The sequence below is a fragment of the Micromesistius poutassou genome (assembly GCF_964030765.1).
Source record: "Micromesistius poutassou genome assembly, chromosome: 10".
NCBI lineage: Eukaryota > Metazoa > Chordata > Actinopteri > Gadiformes > Gadidae > Micromesistius > Micromesistius poutassou.
Window position 1 is genome coordinate 7,442,279 of NC_140280.1, and position 21,858 is coordinate 7,464,136.

The 21,858-nt window shown below is 44.3% G+C and overlaps 3 protein-coding genes across 3 annotated transcripts; all 3 read left to right on the plus strand.

The window, feature by feature from the left end:
* The first annotated feature begins 144 nt into the window (after positions 1-144).
* LOC311353949 (V-type proton ATPase catalytic subunit A-like) lies at positions 145-8,505 on the plus strand. The gene is made up of 15 exons (XM_084473735.1): positions 145-215; positions 1,239-1,338; positions 1,645-1,773; positions 2,126-2,340; positions 2,607-2,744; positions 2,950-3,101; positions 3,665-3,827; positions 4,430-4,538; positions 4,928-5,050; positions 5,166-5,280; positions 5,509-5,572; positions 5,722-5,925; positions 6,104-6,198; positions 6,515-6,686; positions 7,508-8,505. Exons 2-15 carry the CDS (start codon positions 1,257-1,259, stop codon positions 7,598-7,600), a joined length of 1,854 nt encoding a protein of 617 aa, XP_084329861.1. The 5' UTR covers positions 145-215; positions 1,239-1,256; the 3' UTR covers positions 7,601-8,505.
* A 3,556-nt stretch (positions 8,506-12,061) lies between these two features.
* On the plus strand, positions 12,062-16,424 carry zdhhc23a (zDHHC palmitoyltransferase 23a; the record flags this gene model as incomplete). The annotated part of the gene is made up of 4 exons (XM_084473707.1): positions 12,062-12,196; positions 12,638-13,240; positions 15,254-15,421; positions 16,145-16,424. Exons 1-4 carry the CDS (start codon positions 12,078-12,080, stop codon positions 16,422-16,424), a joined length of 1,170 nt encoding a protein of 389 aa, XP_084329833.1. The 5' UTR covers positions 12,062-12,077.
* Positions 16,425-20,138: 3,714 nt separating this feature from the next.
* On the plus strand, positions 20,139-21,807 carry LOC311354038 (lipocalin). Its single transcript, XM_084473829.1, has 6 exons — positions 20,139-20,227; positions 20,773-20,912; positions 21,015-21,094; positions 21,300-21,413; positions 21,496-21,597; positions 21,719-21,807. Exons 2-6 carry the CDS (start codon positions 20,773-20,775, stop codon positions 21,736-21,738), a joined length of 456 nt encoding a protein of 151 aa, XP_084329955.1. The 5' UTR covers positions 20,139-20,227; the 3' UTR covers positions 21,739-21,807.
* The last annotated feature ends 51 nt before the right edge of the window (positions 21,808-21,858 follow it).

Genomic DNA, 21,858 nt, shown 5'->3' on the forward strand with positions numbered 1-21,858 from the left:
CTGCATATTAAATTAATGCAAATTAAAGAGTCGATGTGCCTGAGTCCCATTCTATGTGCTCTTATCTATGTCCGAACCGTGTTCCGGACGCCAGTCACATTCTACTCACCGCAGCTCTATGTCTGACAGTTTAGCTCTTATTGTGAAGCTCCTCCCCATTCCTGAATCATCTTCAGTACGGTGGAAGCAACCTGGACCATTCACATCAACACAAGGTATGTGTGTATCAAATCGCTATAATTCTTATTTTGTTTAACATTAACTGCCTCACATTCTGCCGTTGTTTGCCGTTTATTCTTGAAGTAATCTGAATTAGCAATCGATATCTCGAAGCTATCAAGTGAGTGGCTAGCTGGTCACATGACCCTCAAATCACTCAAATCAGCTTTGCGACTTAAATACAACCACGCTCATTACGACCAACGAGGTAAGCTAATGTATGAATCACTAAAGTTAGCTATATATTGTTTGTGTGCCTTCATCTCAAATGACATGGTACTGTTCTTGCAGTGGAAGAAGAAAGTCGCCGTACCTTGTCCTTGACTTGCTCGGCTACTGTACAGGCTGATCGTAGCGTAGCGCTCGTGGGTCGTTTGATTGGCTAGTTGTAATTGCACTACGTAAGCACATTAAAGTTGTAAGACGTAGAAACATTAAAGTTGTACTACGTAGGCACATTAAAGTTGTAGTAGGCCTACGTATTATCCAATTCGCTTGTAGCTTGAAATTAGATCGACATGTCTGTACTCATGATTGTATCTCAATGATTGTATTAATGTTATCAATAAAATCGAATCCTATAACTGAGATATTGCGCAAATAAAGACTAACTCCGTAACTCTCCCCTTTGTCACATTTGGTCACATGTCATGTTTGGTCACATGTCATTTTTCTTTTCACGTTAAACGGCTTTGTTATCTTAGTTATCTAAAGATCTTAGTACTTAAAGTACTGTACTGTACTTACTTAAAGTACAGTAAAGTATGACTTTTCGTTTGACAGACGAAATAACCAAAAGCACGGTAAGAACACATCAAGGAACCTCATTTGTTGACACTTGGCTATTCGATGCTGTCGTAGTGGACAATGTCATAATTTGGGAAGTACGTTCTGGCATCTTATGGGTCAGTACAGGCCACCTTAACTTCTGTTGCTTTTGACTCTGTGTTGTTGTTTAGTATTTTATGTGTCTGTCACAGTCTGTGTCTCTTAAAATGCATTTTCTAATCATCTGACAGTGAAAAGTTTGGGTCAGGATGGACACGGCTAATCTCCCCATGATCAAGGATGAGGAGAGGGAAAGCCAGTTTGGATATGTACACGGCGTTTCCGGTCCAGGTGTGGAAAATGTCACTATTACACTATTGTTATTGTGCACTATTATTACGTGTGTGTGATTTGTCCTTGGCAATAAAACCAGTCGTCTAAATCATGAATCTAAAACACCCTGATAACAATTTAAAACAGATGAAGTGTGTGTGTGTGTGTGTGTGTGTGTGTGTGTGTGTGTGTGTGTGTGTGTGTGTGTGTGTGTGTGTGTGTGTGTGTGTGTGTGTGTGTGTGTTGTTTGCCTATGAAAGGTACTTGATGTTTTGTAATGTTCTCTTGTCATCTCTCTACATCCATTGCTGTTACCCTGGACAGTGGTGACAGCCACTTCAATGGCGGGAGCGGCCATGTACGAGCTGGTGCGCGTGGGCCACAGTGAGCTGGTGGGAGAGATCATCAGGCTGGAGGGGGACATGGCCACTATCCAGGTCTACGAAGAGACTTGTATCCCTTACTCAAAACGTCTTTTGGTGTCCAGGTCTGGGTCATTGTCTAGATGTGATCCTGTGTCCAGGTCTGGGTCATTGTCCAGTTGTGAATCTGCGTCTAGGTCTGGGTCATTGTCTAGTTGTGATTCTGCATCTAGGTGCCTGTCTTTCTAGGTATTGGTCTTTGTCTAGATGTGATTCTGTGTCTAGGTATGGGTCTTTGTCTAGATGTGATTCTGTGTCTAGGTGTGGGTCTTGGTCTAGTTGTGATTCTGTGTCTAGGTGTGGGTCTTGGTCTAGATGTGATTCTGTGTGGGTCAATGTCTAGTTGTGGTCTCTTGTTGTACCTCCTGAACCTGGTGTCACAGCGGGTGTGTCCGTGGGAGACCCTGTCCTCCGCACGGGGAAGCCCCTCTCGGTGGAGCTGGGCCCGGGCATCATGGGCTCCATCTTCGACGGGATCCAGCGGCCGCTGAAGGACATCAACGACCTCACTCAGAGCATCTACATCCCCAGAGGGGTCAACATCGGAGCCCTGAACAGAGACATCAAGTGGGAGTTTACCCCCGGTCAGAGCATCAGAGTAAGAGAGGGATAGACACACCTCGCACCTTCACATTCAGTTAACTGAATAGTGGTCTTCAAACACTGGGTTGCGACCCATAAGTGGGTATTGGTGGTATTGAGGACCAATGGGTTGTGGGCTGGCCAAATACTCTTTATTTTGTCCTGTCGTTTATAAGGATATTTGGTTTTATTGTATGTTGTTGTTACGACCAAATACTCCTTCAGGGATGAATAACGTAGGCCTACCTGTCTAATCTTTAACTTTGATTTCTCTATCTCTAGGCTGGCAGCCACATTACAGGTGGGGACATCTATGGGACAGTGTATGAGAACTCGCTCATCAAACACAAGCTGATGCTCCCTCCACGGAACAGGGGGACCGTGACGTATGTCGCACCGGCAGGAAATTACGACGTCACTGTGAGTCGCTTCTTTCAAAATAAAAGTCCCCTCTCCGTAAAGTTCGTTTATGTAGGAAGCTTATGAAGCCCTTTCAGACTAGAGTTGTGATTAACTAATATACAAATAATAATACATCTTTATGAATACATTTTTTTCTGACTCGTTTCAGTTGACTAGGCTCCCAACAAGACGGTTGTTTTTTGGTTCTGTCTTGTTTCGTTAGGATGTGGTTCTTGAGCTGGAGTTTGAAGGCGTGAAGGATAAGTTCAGCATGATGCAGGTGTGGCCTGTGCGCCAAGTCCGGCCAGTAACGGAGAAGCTGCCAGCCAATCACCCACTGCTCACCGGTCAGAGAGTGCTTGACGCTCTGTTTCCGTGAGTAGTTGTGTTTCGTGGACATTAATAAAAAAACAAAAATATATATTTTGCTTAATTCCAGATAATACTGTCTACAGATGGTTAATCTACAGATGGTAAATAAATAACGTCTAGAATGTGTTCTGTTCAGTTTCACAGTTGGTTCTAGTTTTGCATAACAAAACCATTCTAGTAGAACTGCTCATGTTTAAAATTTTGCCTTAATATGTGTTCCGGAGTGTGTGTATCTCGTTGACTTTTCTAAATTGACTTTACTTGATGGGTAGAGGGGGGACAGGGGAAGTGTATCCCTCTGACAAAAACTTGTATACCTGATTGAATATTGTTGGCCTTTAAACGCATATCTGAAAGAATCAAGCAAATAATGTACTGTACTGCTAAATAACGATGCACTGATTTGAAGCATGAATTACAATTTTAAATATCACTAAAATGTAAACATTTAAATTCTATGAAATCCCTTTTAAAATCTTACAAACTGTGTAGCCTTATATTGACCTTAGTGGACCTCTACTGATAACTTCTCATTCGCATATGCTGATCCTAATGTCCTGCTCCAGGTGTGTGCAGGGCGGGACCACGGCTATCCCCGGAGCTTTCGGCTGCGGCAAGACGGTCATCTCTCAGTCCCTGTCCAAGTACTCCAACAGCGAGGTCATCATCTACGTGGGCTGTGGAGAGCGAGGGAATGAGATGTCAGAAGTACTACGAGACTTCCCTGAGGTGGGTCGAAGAACTGTGGATCTGAGACCAATTTGGCTGGGCCTCCATGAGCTATGTTCACCTTGCGGCCATCTTGGCTCTAATTCAGCATCCAGTTTCCACAAAAGAAAATGGCTACTAAGGAATACGTTTGTATCCACTGGATGAGATCGCCAAATGACACCTATGTGTCATTTTTTTTTTTTTGAGTCACATCTGTGACTCAAAGAATCATAGGTTTCATGGTTGTAGGACAAAATGGCATGCATTTGTGGATATATATTCACGTATTCATTTGGTTAACGGTTCACAAATGTTGACATGGAAAATGTATTGTTTGCTTTTTCCACATATTTTAAACCGGTTCATCTGTTGAAAAAGGGTTTATTCACTGAGTGCCGCGGGACTATTGATTAACCAATCAGCGGCACAGGCAGGACTAACGCTTGTTGAGCATTATCAAGCTGTACGTTGGAACCAAGGAGGAGTAAAAACAACAAAGTGGAGTGTTTCACGCATCAGTGACTGTTGACTTAAAAGTATCAAATGGCAAATGACACATGGCCAGTAGGTAAATCCTCGTGTCTTATCATGAAAGTGTGGTTTGTGTTGCTTCGCAATAGCTGACCATGGAGGTGGACGGCAAGATAGAGAGCATAATGAAGAGAACGGCCCTGGTCGCCAACACATCAAACATGCCCGTAGCCGCCAGAGAAGCATCCATCTACACAGGTAACGGTCACGGCCCCTTTTAAGATGCTCCTGTTTACACTATTGACGCTAGGATTAAAAAAAATTCTTCCTCTCATTACGCAGATAGTGCACATACCTTTTTTATACATATGCACATTTAAATAAGTTAGAATCCACCATTTTTGATTAAATCCGCATACCTGCACAGGTAGAGGCGGCGCACGTATTAATTTCATCAAAAGTAAATCTATTCCACAATTCTATATAACGCACATAATGTTGCATATAGTATACTTTTATACAAACTCTACTGCACTAACTTGCTTTGGATGAAAGTGTTTGTTAAAATGCTAAATATTGGGGACCTATACCAAATTTTGGGTCAGTAGGCCTGCTGGGTTGACTCTGTTTTTGTGCTGCGTCCGCAGGCATCACCCTGTCTGAGTACTTCAGGGACATGGGCTACAACGTCAGCATGATGGCCGACTCCACCTCCCGATGGGCCGAGGCCCTGAGAGAAATCTCCGGAAGACTGGCTGAGATGCCCGCTGGTGAGTGGAGCTGACGGGTTGAGATGTTTCAAGAAGATTTTAAATGGACTGTTCTTTATTATCAGTGTGTTTGCTAATCCTCCTGTATGCTACCTTTTTGTGCCGCGGTGAACAGACAGCGGTTACCCGGCCTACCTGGGCGCGCGGCTTGCCTCCTTCTACGAGCGAGCGGGGCGAGTCAAGTGCCTGGGGAACCCGGAGAGGGAGGGCAGTGTCAGCATCGTCGGAGCGTGAGTTGTACACAGTATTGTGTTGTTTTTTTTCCCCATCTTGCTGTTTGGTTACAGCTCATCTGTTCAATGGACCAGCCTGCTGGTTTTAAATGGATATATGAACGAAATCAATGGCTGCCATGCGTTGTATATTGCATACAATCTATGGATGTAATGTATTACATCCATGAACTTTATACAGTATAAAGTTGTGAGATGTTCCTCCACTCTTTTAATTTCTTGCAGTGTATCGCCCCCCGGTGGTGACTTCTCAGATCCTGTTACCTCAGCAACCTTGGGTATTGTACAGGTGCGTTGCGAGTTACTGATTTAGTAAGGACTTGCTTATTTTTTTAACATGCATTAAACCACACATTAGAGTTAAGGTCACGCTATTATTAAATACAAATGGAGATGGCAAAGCCCTACATTGTGGTTCCATTCCCTCACCGCTGCCAGGTGTTCTGGGGTCTGGACAAGAAGCTGGCCCAGAGGAAGCACTTCCCCTCGGTCAACTGGCTGATCAGCTACAGCAAGTACACGCGGGCACTGGACGACCACTACGACAAGCACTTCCCTGAGTTTGTGCCGCTGCGCACCAAGGCCAAAGAGATCCTACAGGAGGAGGAGGACCTGGCCGAGATTGTACAGCTGGTCGGCAAGGTAACGGCCCCCCTCGTATACAACGGAGAAACATTGTTGATTATAGTTGAATCCAAAAGTTTTGGACCAGATGTATCATTGATTATGTATTGTGTTTTGTTTTGTTTTTTTACTTTAATGTGTTTAATGTAAAGCTCATTGACTCAATTTCCGCATTTACGTTTTTGTGTTTGTTCAGGCCTCCCTTGCCGAAAGCGACAAAATCACTTTAGAAGTGGCTAAACTCATCAAGGATGACTTCCTACAGCAGAATGGATACACACCTTATGACAGGTAAAACACCTGGCTCTGCATCTCCCACACCTGCCTCATTGACTCACTTTACATAGCTCATCTGCACATCTGGCACACCTTGTGACAGTTAACCCCTCTGCCTTGCAAAAGCAAAGGGCGTAACAACATTTTTAGAACAATTAAGATCTGCATTATCATATGGATTCATGTCATCAGTCATGGTTGAAGGTTTTGCGGACTTTCATAGCTTTATTATTGCTGTGCATTTCATTTGAAATTACAGTTTGATTTTAGATTTAAATAATTTAAGTGTGGCACAGTAAAAATTCTCTCCTCTCTCCTGCTTGGGGCTCAGGTTCTGTCCGTTCTACAAGACGGTGGGCATCCTGTCCAACATGATCGCGTTCTACGACCTGGCGCGTCACGCAGTGGAGACCACAGCGCAGAGCGACCACAAGATCACCTGGACCATGATCCGGGAGAGCATGGGAGAGATCCTGTACAAGATCAGCACCATGAAGTTCAAGGTCTCTGTGCTGTGTCCTCCCCCTCCCTGGACCAGGAATTTAGTGGTGTCTTGTCCTCTCCCTCCCTAGACCAGGACTTTAGTGGTGTCTTGTCCTCTCCCTCCCTGGACCAGGAATTTAGTGGTGTCTTGTCCTCTCCCTCCCTGAACCAGGACTTTAGTGGTGTCTTGCCCTCCCTGGACCAGGACTTTAGTGGTGTTGTGTCCTCTCCCTCCCTGGACCAGGACTTTAGTGGTGTTGTGTCCTCTCCCTCCCTGGATCAGGACTTGAGTGGTGTCTTGTCCTCTCCCTCCCTGGACCAGGACTTTAGTGGTGTCTTGTCCTCTCCCTCCCTGGACCAGGACTTTAGTGGTGTTGTGTCCTCTCCCTCCCTGGACCAGGACTTTAGTGGTGTCTTGTCCTCTCCCTCCCTGGACCAGGACTTTAGTGGTGTCTTGTCCTCTCCCTCCCTGGACCAGGACTTTAGTGGTGTTGTGTCCTCTCCCTCCCTGGACCAGGACTTAAGTTTATTGGGATTATTTGGATTTAAGATGCTGTGTTGTTGTTTTTTAACCTCCACTCTGGATCTGATGTTTTAGCTTTTAATTGGTTGATCAATTTGATCAATATCAAGTGGCGAGTCATGAGTGTGACTCCAGGCTGAAAGGTACTGCGTTCGATTCTGAATGTCTATCTGTCTGTCTACTGCTATGTCTGGAGGTCTCCTTGAGTATGGCCCAACTCTGACCTGCTCTTTTAATGTCATTGATCTGAATTTACTGTAAATTGGATAAAAGCATCTACATAATGACTAAAATGTACATTTTATTTTTTAATTGCAGGACCCGGTGAAGGATGGTGAGGCTAAAATCAAAGCAGACTACGCCCAGCTCCTGGAAGAAATGCAGAATGCCTTCCGTTCACTGGAGGACTAAAGCTATTCCTCCTCATCTTTCTCAGTGTAGTGTGTGTGTGTGTGTGTGTGTGTGGTACATATCAAAGTGGTCCCTCATACAACCCCCACCCCTAATCGACCAATCAGTACTCTGTGTTTCACACCCTCAAAACATTCTGTTTAATTGACATATCGACTTAGAATCGGTTGATGTCACAGCTCTTCCTGTGTGTGTGTGTGTGTGTGTGTGTGTGTGTGTGTGTGTGTGTGTGTGTGTGTGTGTGTGTGTGTGTGTGTGTGTGTGTGTGTGTGTGTGTGTGTGTGTGTGTGTGTGTGTGTGTGTGTGTGTGTGTGTGTGTGTGTGTGTGAGACATATCGAAGTGGTCCCTCGTACAACCCCCTTCCCCCAATCGACCAAAAAGTACTCTGCTTTTCACACCCTCGATACATTCCGCTTTATTGACATATCGTCTTAGATTTGGTTGATGTCAACCCAACCGTCGATTGTGTGATTCCAAGGATATGGGAAGGGAATCAACAAGATCATCTTCAAATGGTGTTGGGTCTTTTTCTGTGTTGGACTTATCCTGACAAGATCTGTCTGCTTGGGAGTCATCATGAGTTAAGTTGCGATCACCCCAATCAATCAGATGGTAATCAATGAATGGTGTTACCTGTACTATACTGGCAACTAAAAATTGGACCAGCCGGTGTGACTAACACACAAAAATAATCGCACAGCGAACTCAACAGTACAGATAAAGGGGTAAAGGGATGGAAAAGCCCATATTTATCTGTTGTCTTCTACCTCCCAGGAGTGATGGTAATATTGTCTTGGTTTGCACTCTTATTGTGAAAAATGTAGAACAAATGAGATTGTCATGCTGTTCAGTTTACGGTGTTTTATTGTATAACGGTTTACTTTGAACTATAAATACATTGATGTGGAAATTGCGTCTTCTTACTGACACACATACATACTGTACATACATATTTATACATTTCCAGTCACTAGTCTTTTTAACATTTATTTCTTGCCATCTTAAATTAAAGTTAGATAAGATTTGGGAATTATACAAATTAAAGAAAAGGTTAGGTTGTTTGAACATGGTTCTAGCCCTCACAGACCACAACTCCCAAGAACTTAAACAGGGCTCCATTTCACTATCAGATGTCATGTTGAGCAGCCATTTGTGAAATCAAAAGGGGAAAGGGGTCCACTCAGACGCATGATCGACAGATTAACTCTATCCTACCAGTTCACACAGTCAATCAGTAAACTCCTTCCAGGTGTTTGTGATGTCACAAAAACGTAGATAAAGTAATGACTAATCCAGCTGACCCCTGGTGGTAAAACCGGGGCCCTTTTTAAATAGTTAAAAGTGGCCATCTTTGAGTGTACATGTGATCTGACTTCTGTACCCCAAAATATTTTGTTCACACTTAAAACTATTGTTTTAAAGTTGGACATAGAACATTGAAACAGGAAAAACTCTTTTCATTATTTTGAAGGCTTTTTTTTTTTTATGAATCAGTACAATGGCATCAGAAAACACACCAGTCGTAGTAGTAAAAGGCCCATATCAGGACGGTCTTGGTCATTTTCCAATAAAGGAAGCATTCTAGTGGTGGTATGAAAGCAAAAACCGACCAGTCTACGAAGAGCATCCTCCGAGTCCTCACTTCTGCGGCTGGCACCAGCTTAACCAGCCAAGGAGTGGTCTGCTCTAGTTTGATTTATTTCTAATTTTTACAATGGATGCCACATGGTGAGTGTATGAATGCCGTTACTGCATTACTCCTATCAAAATACATAAACTCTCTTTATCCATGCTTCCGGGGCTCCATCAGAGCTAATGGATGCTCTCTCAGGAGCTGGGTAAAGCCTCTTCCTCCACATTGATTTTTCTTTTTCTTTGGATACCATCATTCACATAGGACATTAGCAGATATCACCTCTGACTACCTCTACTAAAGCGCTCTCAACCCTAAGCATTTTTAATTGTAAACCAGATGTACTCTCAGGAGCGTATTCAAATTGTACATGCACAAAAGGCCTGGTGTCTCTTGCACAAGGTTGTGTTGATAAAATCTGTTCATGGTTTTTAATATAATATTTCTATTTATGCTATTGCTGGTCTCAAGTGTATGATTAGATTATGTGTTTTTGTTCCCTTGGGCAAAGGAAGCGATTGGATCTGGTAGTCAAGTGCCACAAAATAACCACCCACTGTCTCAGTTAAACAGTGCATGGAAATGGACTTTGTTGGTTCAACTGCTTTTCCTTCTGATAGTATACTTTAAAATATATGTATTTATGATTAGGTTATAATGGTAGCCTTCCATGGTTTTGATTGTTAATTAAGATACATTATAAAATAAAAACGTGCATTGTTAAACCATGTTCCACTCTATGTAATGCATAATGAACACGCTTTAAAAAAGTATTAATTCATTTTAAGCACTGAATTATGTCAGGGGAAAGCTTAAGCCTGGGTCTTGCGTCTCATCTCACACACACACACACACACACACACACACACACACACACACACACACACACACACACACACACACACAGACGCATACACACAGACGCATACACATACATACACACACACACACACACACACACACACACACAGACGCATACACATACATACACACACACACACACACACACACACACACACACACACACACACACACACACACTTCTAGAGTGTTCTCATAGAGGTCAGGTGGATCTGGGGAGGAAACTTGAGTCAACAGGGTGGGGCCTCCCACTCTGGGTCTCCTGGTCTTCACTCTTCCCCGTTTCAGAGTGTCTTCTCATGTTCCCAGCGTGGATCCTCATCTCATCTCTGCCACCACCACCACCACCACCACCACCGTGGAATTACAAAGACTCGTGGACTCAGGACAACCAGACCCTCACACACACAGCTGTGGAGGACTCCAACTCAACTTTGGCATGGGATTCGGCTGTACCTATATTTACCAGTTATTATAAAGCCAGAAATCCTCAATAGGAATACCGACGGGGTGCTGGGAAGAGCCCGAGCACGGCCGTGGCTCAACTCACACTGTTGTATGACAGCTGACTCCTCGATGGGCGCGCCAAAGGAAGGTGGAGAGCAATGCGACCACAGACCAAAGCACTTGTTATCAGGAATCCCAGTTATGTAGCCTGCCCTTCTCAAAGTGTCTATGCAGTGTTAGGAGTCCTTCAGCGGTGGCTTGCTATAAGACAAACATCACCTCGTCTCTCTGCTGCAACCAGGGGAGAAATCTGGCTTACTTGTGTTCCCAGCTTGGATGATTAAGACATAATTACATTAAGGCTGTCGACTTAAGAGCCTTCCGCTGTTAAAGAAGACTTGATTTTGTTGTTGGGAATAGCTTGTTAAAGAAGAAGATGAAGATCTGACTTTTTCGGGTACTTCACTCATCGGAGGTGTGCAAACCTGAATTAAGCCTCATTTGCGTATAAATTAAAAGGTGAGTGAATTTTCTTTAATACTTGTATCATCATATTGTGCATGATAATGCACTTTCTTTGTATAGCACATTTCAGTATGTGGCTTTAAATAATCAAGAAAGTGCTTAAATTCAAATAATATTTTAATCATGTATCTTATTTTATGGACTTGTATAGAGATCTTTTATGCTCAACGTAAATAGTTATCTCATCATTATATAGACCCAGGGTCGTTAGCCCAGATAGTGTTCCCTGTGGACACAGTGGCCTTGTTTCAACAAATGAAATAAGTGTTTAGGGAATTAATAGATCAGGGAAATAATCCAATTATGAAAGAAATATGTGAATATGTAATCACCTACCAAATAACACCTGGACAATCTAAAAGGGTTTTAAAGAGGACATGGCAACACACATGGTTTGTTATTTCAATAGCTATCCATTTCGAGCATCCACTGTATGTTATATTTTGCACAGATGAGTCGGAGTGCTACAAAATGTGAAAGGGACTTCCGTGTTGCTACCAGTGTATGTAGACTGTTCCCCTAACAAAGCTCCCCCTATGGCCATCAGAGCATGGCCGCACATGGTATGTGCTTGTATATACTTTTTATTTAGTCTCTTTTCTTTTATTTTGTAGTGTCGTGTGCACCTTTTCTTAGATGTTGTGGGATACCTTTACGCAGACGTTCAGTCTCATCAGTACACAGAGAGCATCAATCAATAAAGCTGCAGGAAGCTCATTGATCAGCCAACTTCCTTTACCATTACAACAAGGACCATTTATCATTCCCCTCATTCCTTCAACTACTTAGCGAGGCAACAAGGGGGGCAACTGATTCATCGCATGTAGCAAAGTTACATAAATCTCTGTATCCTTTCCAATTTTGCCAAGTCAACAGTATTAATATTGTGTTGAACACCACTGAGTATCGCTGTATCGTGAACAACATCGTAAAAGTCACGTTGAGCCATGTTGAGCTGTATCACAAGTCTGTTGGCAGGTGGCTGCAAGGCCGCTCCTGGGTGATCCATCATGAAATGGGAGAAGTTGAAGCCCCCAGAGCCAGACGACTCCATGTGCTGCTGCGAGTGTGACTGCCACCAGTATGGATGTTACTGCCACTGTGAGGACCTGGACGAGGCCTGCAACAGGTGAGGACTGAGGAGGCGCTGCTTGAATTTTGAGGCCTTGGAAGTGGCTCTCTTTAATGAGGTTCATCTCCTGATAACAGTTTCCTGATAAAACTGAAATAGTCTTCTTTGGCGCAAAGGCTCAGAGACAGAAAGTTGCTGCTCAGCTCAGTTCTCTGTCTCTGGAGAACAAAAGTGAATCCAGAAATCTGGGTGTAATCATAGATGGTGGTCTACATTCGAAGAGCCATATCAATCACATCACAAAATCAAATGGAAAAATAAGAACTGGACAGAGTAACTAGAGAATTCAGAAGGACGAGACACACTATGTAAAAAGGCCTTGAACCTTGTCAAAGGCAATCAATGATTGTAATGTCCCTCCCCTGGGTCTTTCACCTGCTCAAACTAGTATCAAACTTTTGGCAACCTCGTCAACACTGTCTTTGTCTCTCGGCCCAGGTGGCTGAAGGGTCCTTCCGAAGGCCACAGGCCGTCTGTGCTGAACGCTGTGATCGACAGGTTGGAGGTCTCCATGGTTCCCGCCCTAGTTTTTCTCCCGCTGCTGCTACGCCTGGCGGCCCTCCACGTCCTGCTGGGCGTGGTGGTGCTCAGCACTCTGCCCTGCCTCCTGCTCTGGTACTACTATGCCACGCATCGCCGCAAGAAACGCACCCTCTTCTTCCTCACCCTCTCCCTCTACTCCCTGGCCTACATGTACTACCTCTTCCTTACCGAGATCCTGCCTCGGGGGGACGTGGGCCCCAACCAGGTGTTGGTCGTGACGGCCGGGGTGGTGATCACCATTGCCTCGCTGGTTCGTACCAAGAGGGGGCCGGGGTTCGTGGTGGCAGAGGCGGTTCCGGTGGTGCCGGACAAACGTAGCACTGAGATGAACAGAGGTGGGCATCCTGAGGTGAGGAGCACAGGGGAGGAGCCGCAGGCCCTGGTGGTGAAGGGCCAGGGAAGCAGATGTGCGGTGTGTAAAGTGGTACGGCCACCACGTGCAGGACACTGCCGGATCTGTGGGTCCTGCGTCCAGAGACTGGACCACCACTGCATCTGGTGGGTTCTGAGAGATTCCAAGTCCTGCTTTAACGTGGGATGGTGTTAATGTGTTTAGTGTAGTGTGCATGCCTTTCCCACAAGAGGGAGGTGTTCAATTCCCTGGTGGACTAGTGCTCAAGGGTTCAGATTCCAGGTCCTTCCTCTGCCTGCTGCTGCAGGACTCACATGTCATGTATTTGATATTTTACCTCGTTAGTAAAGCGGCAATCCCTGCCTGCTAGGCTAGAGACCAGGGTTCGATTCCCCAATGGGTAGCTCTCATCGAGATTATTAGGACAAACTGCACCCCTGTTATTTTCCAAGAGGTAATATTTACTATTCCTATTTAGTTTCTTTGGCCGATGCTTTTATCCAATGTGAATTACAGTGCATTTCAGCATCTTGCTCAAGGATGTCTACATGTTAGGCTGTGGACATTGGGGATCGAACCCAGAACCTTGGACCTGGTTGTCTTATGTCGCTTTTCCACTGACAGTACCAGCTCGACTCGACTCGCCTTGACCCGCCTTTTTTGCGTTTCCATTGGCAAAAAAAGTACCCGGTACCTAGTACCGGGTACTTTTTTTAGTACTACCTCCGTCGAGGTTCCAAGCGAGCGGAGTAGGTACTTTTGTGTGACGTAAACAGGCTGCTGGCAACTGATTGGCCAGCAGCTGTAAATGGGAATAATCATTCAAAGTTAAGTTGTGTCCGGTGTGGTTGGAGTCCACGGACCCGCTCCCGAGGGGGACACTGATCAGCGTTTCACCCTGTGTGTCGCTCCTTTCCCGGGGCTAGGCTGTGCGTGGTTGTGTGTGTCCGGCGTGGTTGTGTGTGTCCGGCGTGGCTGGAGTCCACGGATCCACTCCCGAGGATCAGCGTTTCGCTGTTTTGTTTTACTGTGCATTCACACCGCACATTGAAACGTGTCGCGGGGCGACATGTTTCAATGCAAAGGTACGTAGAGACGTGTATCGGGCGAAATTTGTCGCAGCAAAAACCTGCAGCAAGATTTGATTGACGGCGCGACATTTTTCCCTGTCACAGGTGAGCGCGTTCACGTGGATTTGCAGCGCGACAAGTTTTGCAGAAGTTGAAATATTTTAACTTCTCCGGGCATTCACGTGAGACAGCCAATCAGCGTTCACTCCCTGTGGGTAACGTGGGTGAAGTAACGTAAAACAGCCAATCACCGTTCAACCGGCTGGGCCAACCTTTCGTTGCACTCCGCAGTGAACCGCAGCTTGGAGAAGAAATTGATTGTTGCCGTTTGTGACTCCCGGAGCTCTATATATAATATATGATATTATATATATAATATATAAATATCTATATAATATAATATATACAATATATATAATATCATGGCACAAAGCGGTGTGCGCCTCTGGATTATTATTATTAACCCATAAATGACGGGCATTCCGACGTCTCTCCCTCTTCCACAACAGGTACAGACACGCAATGGTGGTGATCTCGGCCATGGTTGATGAGACTGAATTGGCAAAATTCGCCCCGCGACACGTTTCAATGTGCGGTGTGAACACACAGTTATGCACAGCGACAGATTTAGATTTGTCGCGCGACAACATTCGCCTGTTCGCGCGAACAGGCGAAAAATGTGTCAGATTCAGATTTCCCGGGAATCGCGTCTCCCGTGATAAAAAATGACGACCCGCCCATGTTGGAGAGGTTCTTTTCTACGACCCGCCCACATTGAAGAGGTTTTTTTTTAGATGGAAACGCGACGTGCCTGGAACAAAACCGAGTCGAGTCGAGCTGGTACTGTCGGTGGAAAAGCGGCATTATGCTACCAAATTATACTTTTTATACAGTAGAAACAAAATGTATTTAATTCCACAGAATCAAGACAAATAGGTCAACAACAGCATTAATTTCTCAAGTTCTTCTCAACAAACCTGTGTATAAAAGTGCATGAGGTTCAGTGGGTGTGGATTCAAGTTCACCGGTCGCTGTGTTGTCTTGTGTTGTTGTGTATGTGTGGTGTGTCTATCTCACTGCGTACCGTAGGATAAACAGCTGTGTTGGAAAGAGCAACCACCGCTGCTTCCTGTTCACCCTGTCTGTGTTTTTGTTGACCTCCGTGTATGGGATTACTATGGTCCTGCACAGCCTGTGTCCTCACCAGCACCTTCTCACTGCCCTGCTCTACTGCCCTGGTGTCTACAACCAGTACAGGTACACTGTACTCTATACTCAACCAGTACAGGTACATCATACTCTATCACTTCCAGCACCTCATCACACACCTACTCTACTGTCCTGGGGTCTACAACCAGTACAGGTACACTGTACTCTGTACAGGTACCCCATACTCTATACAGGTACCTCATACTCTATACAGGTACCTCATACTCTAAACTGGTACCCCATACTCTATACAGGTACCTCATACTCTAAACTGGTACCCCATACTCTATACAGGTACCCCATACTCTATGCAGGTACCTCATACTCTAAACAGGTCCTCTATACAGGTACCCCATACTCTATGCAGGTACCCCATATGCTGTACAGGTACCCCATAATCGATACAGGTACCCCATACTCTATACAGGTACCCCATACTCTATACAGGTGCCCCATACTCTATACAGGTACCCCATACTCTATGCAGGTACTCTATACAGGTACCCCATACTCTATACAGGTACTCTATACAGGTACCCCATACTCTATGCAGGTACCCCATACTCTATACTGGTACCCCATACTGTATACAGGGTCCCCATACTCTAAACAGGTACCTCATACTCTGGCAGGGATCCAGATGTTTGCAATACGTAGAGATGCATGAGCACAAGAAAAGTCACAATGCTCCAGTCCTACTCCAACAGAACCAGCATCACCAGGTCAAAGGTCCGAGGTGCTGAACCTCTCCTGTTGTGTTGTTCTCCCCAGCACGGCGCTGTGCTTCACCTGTGCCTGGTACAGCAGCATGGTGACCATGGGTCTGCTCCACCTGCTGTTCTTCCAGGTCCTGAACATCAGCTTCAACGTAACGGAGCGTGAGGCCCAGGTCGCCCTGCGCTATAAGACGGGTCGCCGCCATCTGTTCGGCCTGGTGGTCGACACCGGCGAGTACTACAGGGGATTCTTCCACAACTGGCTGGAGTTCCTCACCATGACGGACAGCGCTGCGAGCGGCTGGGCCCCAATCAGACCGGCTAACTTGGTCTGAATCAGGACCTCAGGACCATAGGTTTTCCTCAGTGTCCGTGAGCAGGTCTCAGATCATGGCAGCCACTGCATTTCTATAGACTTTTAACAAACAATGTATTCTTCCACTGTTCAATTGTAGAGGATTCCTTTTTTTATGGATTTTTTTATGAATTTGAAAAAAAAACTGAATTGCTTTAATCTAATCTGGCTGCAACCATCTCTATGACGTCACCTAGATACCACCATCTCGAGGTCTTCCACAATATAATATGTTTGTCATTCAAGTTCTGCTACCTTGTAATTGAATAGAATAGACTAATACAAAAGGCTATGTATAGCATGCATACAATACTAACTTTTCCGAAATAATGTCAGAAAAAAGTTTTGTTAATCCGGTTCCATATGCAGTAATTCCCAGAATAGAAAAGCAACTCTCTGCAAATCATGTGCATAAATAATTGATTCATACTAGATGGATGCATGTCATGAATATAGACACTTATATGTACCTCCCATACAATCATAGATCTCCATTAAGCATTGAATAGGATTTGAGTCAAAATCGACCAACTATGCCCTAGAGACTATGCTATGCAATGCACCTTTCTGCAACAACCCTTTCTACAACTTTGCTTAATTTTTGCTTTTTACATTTTCTGATACAGTTAAATATCTTCCTTTCTTTGTATACTATATGTACTACATATTACTGTATATCAGAATCAGAATCAGAATCTTATTTATTGCCAAGTATGTTTACACATGCAAGGAATTCTTTTTGGTGTGGTGGTGCAAAAACAAACAACAAACAAACATAGTGCAAAAAGAGAAGACAGTGCAAATAACAAACAAATATAGTGCAAAAAAGAGACGACAGAATGAGGTAATAACAGAATGAGGTAGTATGATGAAGTATAATATCAGACAAAAATGAGTGCAGTTGTAGGGACTTAAGTGTGTTGGAGGGGGTGAATGAGAGTCAGTGTCATTGAGCCCGAGATCTGTTTAACAGTCCAAATGCGGATGGGAAGAAGCTGTTCTTGTGGCGGGAGGTTTTAGTTCTGATGGAGCGCAGCCTCCTGCCAGAGGGAAGTGGCTCAAAAAGTTTGTGTCTGGGATGAGATGGGTCAGCCACAATCTTCCCAGCACGCCTCAGGGACCTGGAGTCGTACAGGTTCTGGAGGGATGGGAGGTTGCAGCCGATGACCTTCTCGGCGGTACGAATGATACGCTGCAGACCACTCCTGTCCTTGACAGTGGTGGCAGCGTACCAGGTGGTGATGGAGGAGGTGAGGATTGACTCGATGATGGCTGTGTAGAAGTGCACCATCATCGTCTTTGGCAGGTGGAATTTCTTCAGCTGCCGCAGGAAGTACATCCTCTGGTGGGCTTTTTTGATCAGGGATCTGACGTTCAGATCCCATTTAAAGTCTTGGGTGATGATGGTACCCAGGAAGCGGTAGGACTCCACAGAGTCGACTGGGGAGCCAAACAGGATGACAGGGGAGAGTGGGGCTGGGTTCTTCCTGAAGTCAACCACTATCTCCACTGTCTTTAGAGAGTTAAGCTCCAGGTTGTTCTGGCTGCACCAGGTCACCAGATGGTCAATCTCCCACCTATAGGCGGACTCGTCCCCGTCTGAGATGAGCCCGATGAGCGTGGTGTCGTCCGCAAACTTCAGGAGCTTGAAACATATGTATATGACATTACTTAGTATATATATTACTACATACAACTTACTGGTAGTACGTAATGAGATGCCTTTGAAACAATGCCAATGCAAGCCTGACCTCTGGTGGCAATGTCTGATGTTTATATCCATCTCTTGAGCACTTACCTCTCATTTACTGTAAAGTACATTCGATCAAAATAATGACAAGAAAGAAATGTCATACTCATTTCCGTAATAGGAACCACATCCATGTAAAGCCAAGATCAGAGTGTGATTATTAATAAAGAAAGACAAAGTATTAACATAAATGTATTGGAAAACAATGTCTTTAGAACATGCCAGGTTTGAGTTTGACCTTAGAGAAGAATGGTATAATCAATATTATTATTGGTTATGTAATGTTATGCCCCACCCACACACAGTTTTCTTATTATTTGATGCTACCCAATTAACTCCCTTAAATGTAGATCATAAAATTCACCTAGCAGCCATCTAGGTTCTAAAGGCTACATCAGTGGTGGAACTGAATGCAGAATGAAATAAAAAAGGCTGCATGGTGACAAAGGCCCATAGACAGGGGCAAAGTGTTTGTACCTTATCCCGGTTATGTTGGCAGAAGTGCCCGGAAGGAATGACTGCATGAGTGTGGGTGTGTGCATGTGTCCACATCTGTCAACTGAGATTCCAAGAGGCAATGGAGTTGGGGGCCCTCCTTAATGGAAACATATTTTGACACCTGATAACTGCACAACAGGCCTCTGTAGCTTCAAGAAAAAACACGCATGTGTACTTTTTATAATGGACTGCACGTATATAATATATAAGTGTTCACGACTAGGGTTGTTTCAACCCCGGAGCTATGCAGCGAGAAGAGCAGCAGTCATCAGGCTAAGCTTTAGGTGATTTATGACCTTTGACCTTGAAAATGTGTCAGCCTTATAACGATCTCAAACTAAAAGTACAACTTCACTCATTTTATGCTCAGTGGCTCATATCGCTAGTCGCCACATTGGTAAATACACAAAGGAACCAACACAATGGGGGATCTAGGATACTTATGAAGTTAGTTAGAAAATGTGCAGTCATTTACACAGGGGACACAATATTTGTAATTCTGTGATTTTGCATGATTTTTCAACTCATTGTTAAAACCCTGATTTTAACAATGTTTAAGATAGCATCAAAAGATTAGTGAGAGACCAGCACCTGCACCAGAGACGAAAGGTGATGTTATCAATCTTCATAGATAGACAGGTAGCTCAGGGCACATTACATATCTACCTGGCAACAGGCCCAGACTGGCACTCTATAGGGTCAATATCCTCTGAGATGCCTGGCTCATCTGCAAACCAACAGACTTTGAAATAATAAATAATACCTTTATTAAGTTGGCATTGTTAAAAAAGTGGATATACACAAATCCAAAGTGATTAAATACACACACAAATATGCATGCACATGCACACACACACATAAATATACAGAAATACACTCGCTCACACACACACACACACACACACACACACACACACACACACACACACATAAACACAGACATACAAACATGCACACACAAAAATACAAATACACACGCACACACATAAATACACACACTCACACACACGCACAGCATACGTGACCATGCTGTTTACATTTGTTTCTGCTGACAAGTGAATTTGTGTTGTCTATGTCAGGTCAACAGAAGCTAGTGGAACACACCACACACACATTCTGCAATGTTTACCACTTCCTGTTTATCACCTTCAGCTGCTTTTAATGATTAGTCGCCATAAAATACCTCAGGTATTTCAACTCACATGTGGAGAACATTACGTAACAGCCACAAATGGGCTCAATTGCTCTGCACGTTTAAACCCATTCCCGCTCTGGGCTGTGTGTGTGTGTGTGTGTGTGTGTGTGTGTGTGTGTGTGTGTGTGTGTGTGTGTGTGTGTGTGTGTGTGTGTGCGCGCGCACTCCCCTACTGTACTATATATAGGGGGTGACCCGCAAACCCTAGACCCAGAAATCGTATTCAGACAGAATCGGCATAACTATGGCAACAGCGTTGTTGAGTGTTTTTGGGATACTGCTGTGCTCCCTACTTGTGACCTCTGATGTTGTACCTCAGGACAACTTTAACATCCAGGCGGTAAGACACTTAGTTACTGTAGCTGATAATCAATAATATTAACCAATTTATGATCAATTTAAACGCATCTAGCTTCCTAGGTAATATGATCCGGTGATGAGGCAGATTGAATACTTTTGTTGTCTCGTTCTACTTTATTGTATCACGAACAATTAGATCCTATATTAATAGGCATTATTATTGTATATACAGTAGTATATACAGTGCATATACATATAGCAATGTTTTTTTTCTCTTGAACTTACTTGGCATTCGTTAATTCCATAATTTCTTTAGGCTACTTTGTTTGGATGTGCTCTTACACCTTAATTTGATGAAGTCCATAGCTAATGATGGAATCGTGACGAAACCAGGCCGTTATTTCTGCTAAAGTCTTGCTTATAGGCTAGTTATGCTTCTGCGCAGAGAAAAAATAAAGACCAATCACAAGGCTGAATGCTACATTATCTTTGGCTGTGAATTTAGATCATATGGATGAATCATTTGAGGATCATGTTTGAGTAAATATGTAACCCTAACCCCACGGGTGTGTCTGCATATTAAAGATGGCGGGGAAATGGTATTTGATCGGCTTCGCCACCAACGCACAGTGGTTCGTTGACCACCGAGCCAGCATGAAGATGGGCACCGCCATGCTGACCCCTACCGCCGCCGGGGACCTGGACATGTCCTACGCTAGTCTCAGGTAGTATAGTCGCCTAGCGACTATAATATAAATATACTCAATTAATAACTTTTTCTAATAATATAACCTAATAATATGAGCCTATTATTTATTAATTCTCAGATCTGACGCATCGTGTTGGAGAATGAGCCACCTGGCAAAGAAGACAGACGTTCCTGGAAAGTTCGTGTTCAAGAGCGAGCGTGAGTCTCCCTCACAAATACACGTGCATGCATCCACACGCACGCACACACACACACACACACACACACACACACACACACACACACACACACACACACACACACACACACACACACACACACACACACACACACACACACACACACACACACACACACACACACACACACACACAAAATCCGTGTTATTTTCCCCTTCTGCCAGGCATGGACAACGACAACGACATGCGCGTGGTCGACGTCAAGTATGATGAGTACGCGTTCATCTACACCCTCAAGACCAACGGCGGCGTTTCCACCGTCCTTAACAAATTATACGGTAAAACATTCCTCAATTTGAACAAAATCTTTCATAAGAGCACTCACAAAACAGTTCACTAAACTGATGTCTGCCTTGACAGGCCGAGGAACCCAGCTCAACCCCCAATTGTTGGAAAAGTTCAGGCAGTTTTCCCTGGAGAACGGTATTCTGCCCGAAAACATTGCCATCCTCCCTCAAAACGGTAGGCTACCCCAAATATATCTCCGTCATATATAACAAACATTAGTTAAATGCCAATGTCAATCCAAAATCAACAAAAGGCGTTTTACCTTCGTTTTACCTTCTTTTTCTCTTCTTTCTAGGGGAGTGCCCTGAGCCCTGATCGCTGCCTTCTTGGGTTACCGCGAGAAGCATCTTCTCTGCATGTGGCGCCGAGACTACTTGTTGCCCCACTGACGCAGATTTACAATTGTATTTTTACTTGAGTGAAAAAAGTAAAATA

Excerpts from the sequence above, each read along its gene's own strand:
- LOC311353949 (XM_084473735.1), top strand. The coding sequence starts at position 1,257 with ATGGACACGGCTAATCTCCCCATGATCAAGGATGAGGAGAGGGAAAGC. Across the intron at positions 5,051-5,165 it reads ACTGGCTGAGATGCCCGCTG|ACAGCGGTTACCCGGCCTAC; the intron begins GTGAGTGGAGCT and ends CGCGGTGAACAG. Across the intron at positions 5,573-5,721 it reads CAACCTTGGGTATTGTACAG|GTGTTCTGGGGTCTGGACAA; the intron begins GTGCGTTGCGAG and ends CACCGCTGCCAG.
- LOC311354038 (XM_084473829.1), top strand. The coding sequence starts at position 20,773 with ATGGCGGGGAAATGGTATTTGATCGGCTTCGCCACCAACGCACAGTGG. Across the intron at positions 20,913-21,014 it reads ATGTCCTACGCTAGTCTCAG|ATCTGACGCATCGTGTTGGA; the intron begins GTAGTATAGTCG and ends ATTAATTCTCAG. Across the intron at positions 21,598-21,718 it reads TGCCATCCTCCCTCAAAACG|GGGAGTGCCCTGAGCCCTGA; the intron begins GTAGGCTACCCC and ends TCTTCTTTCTAG.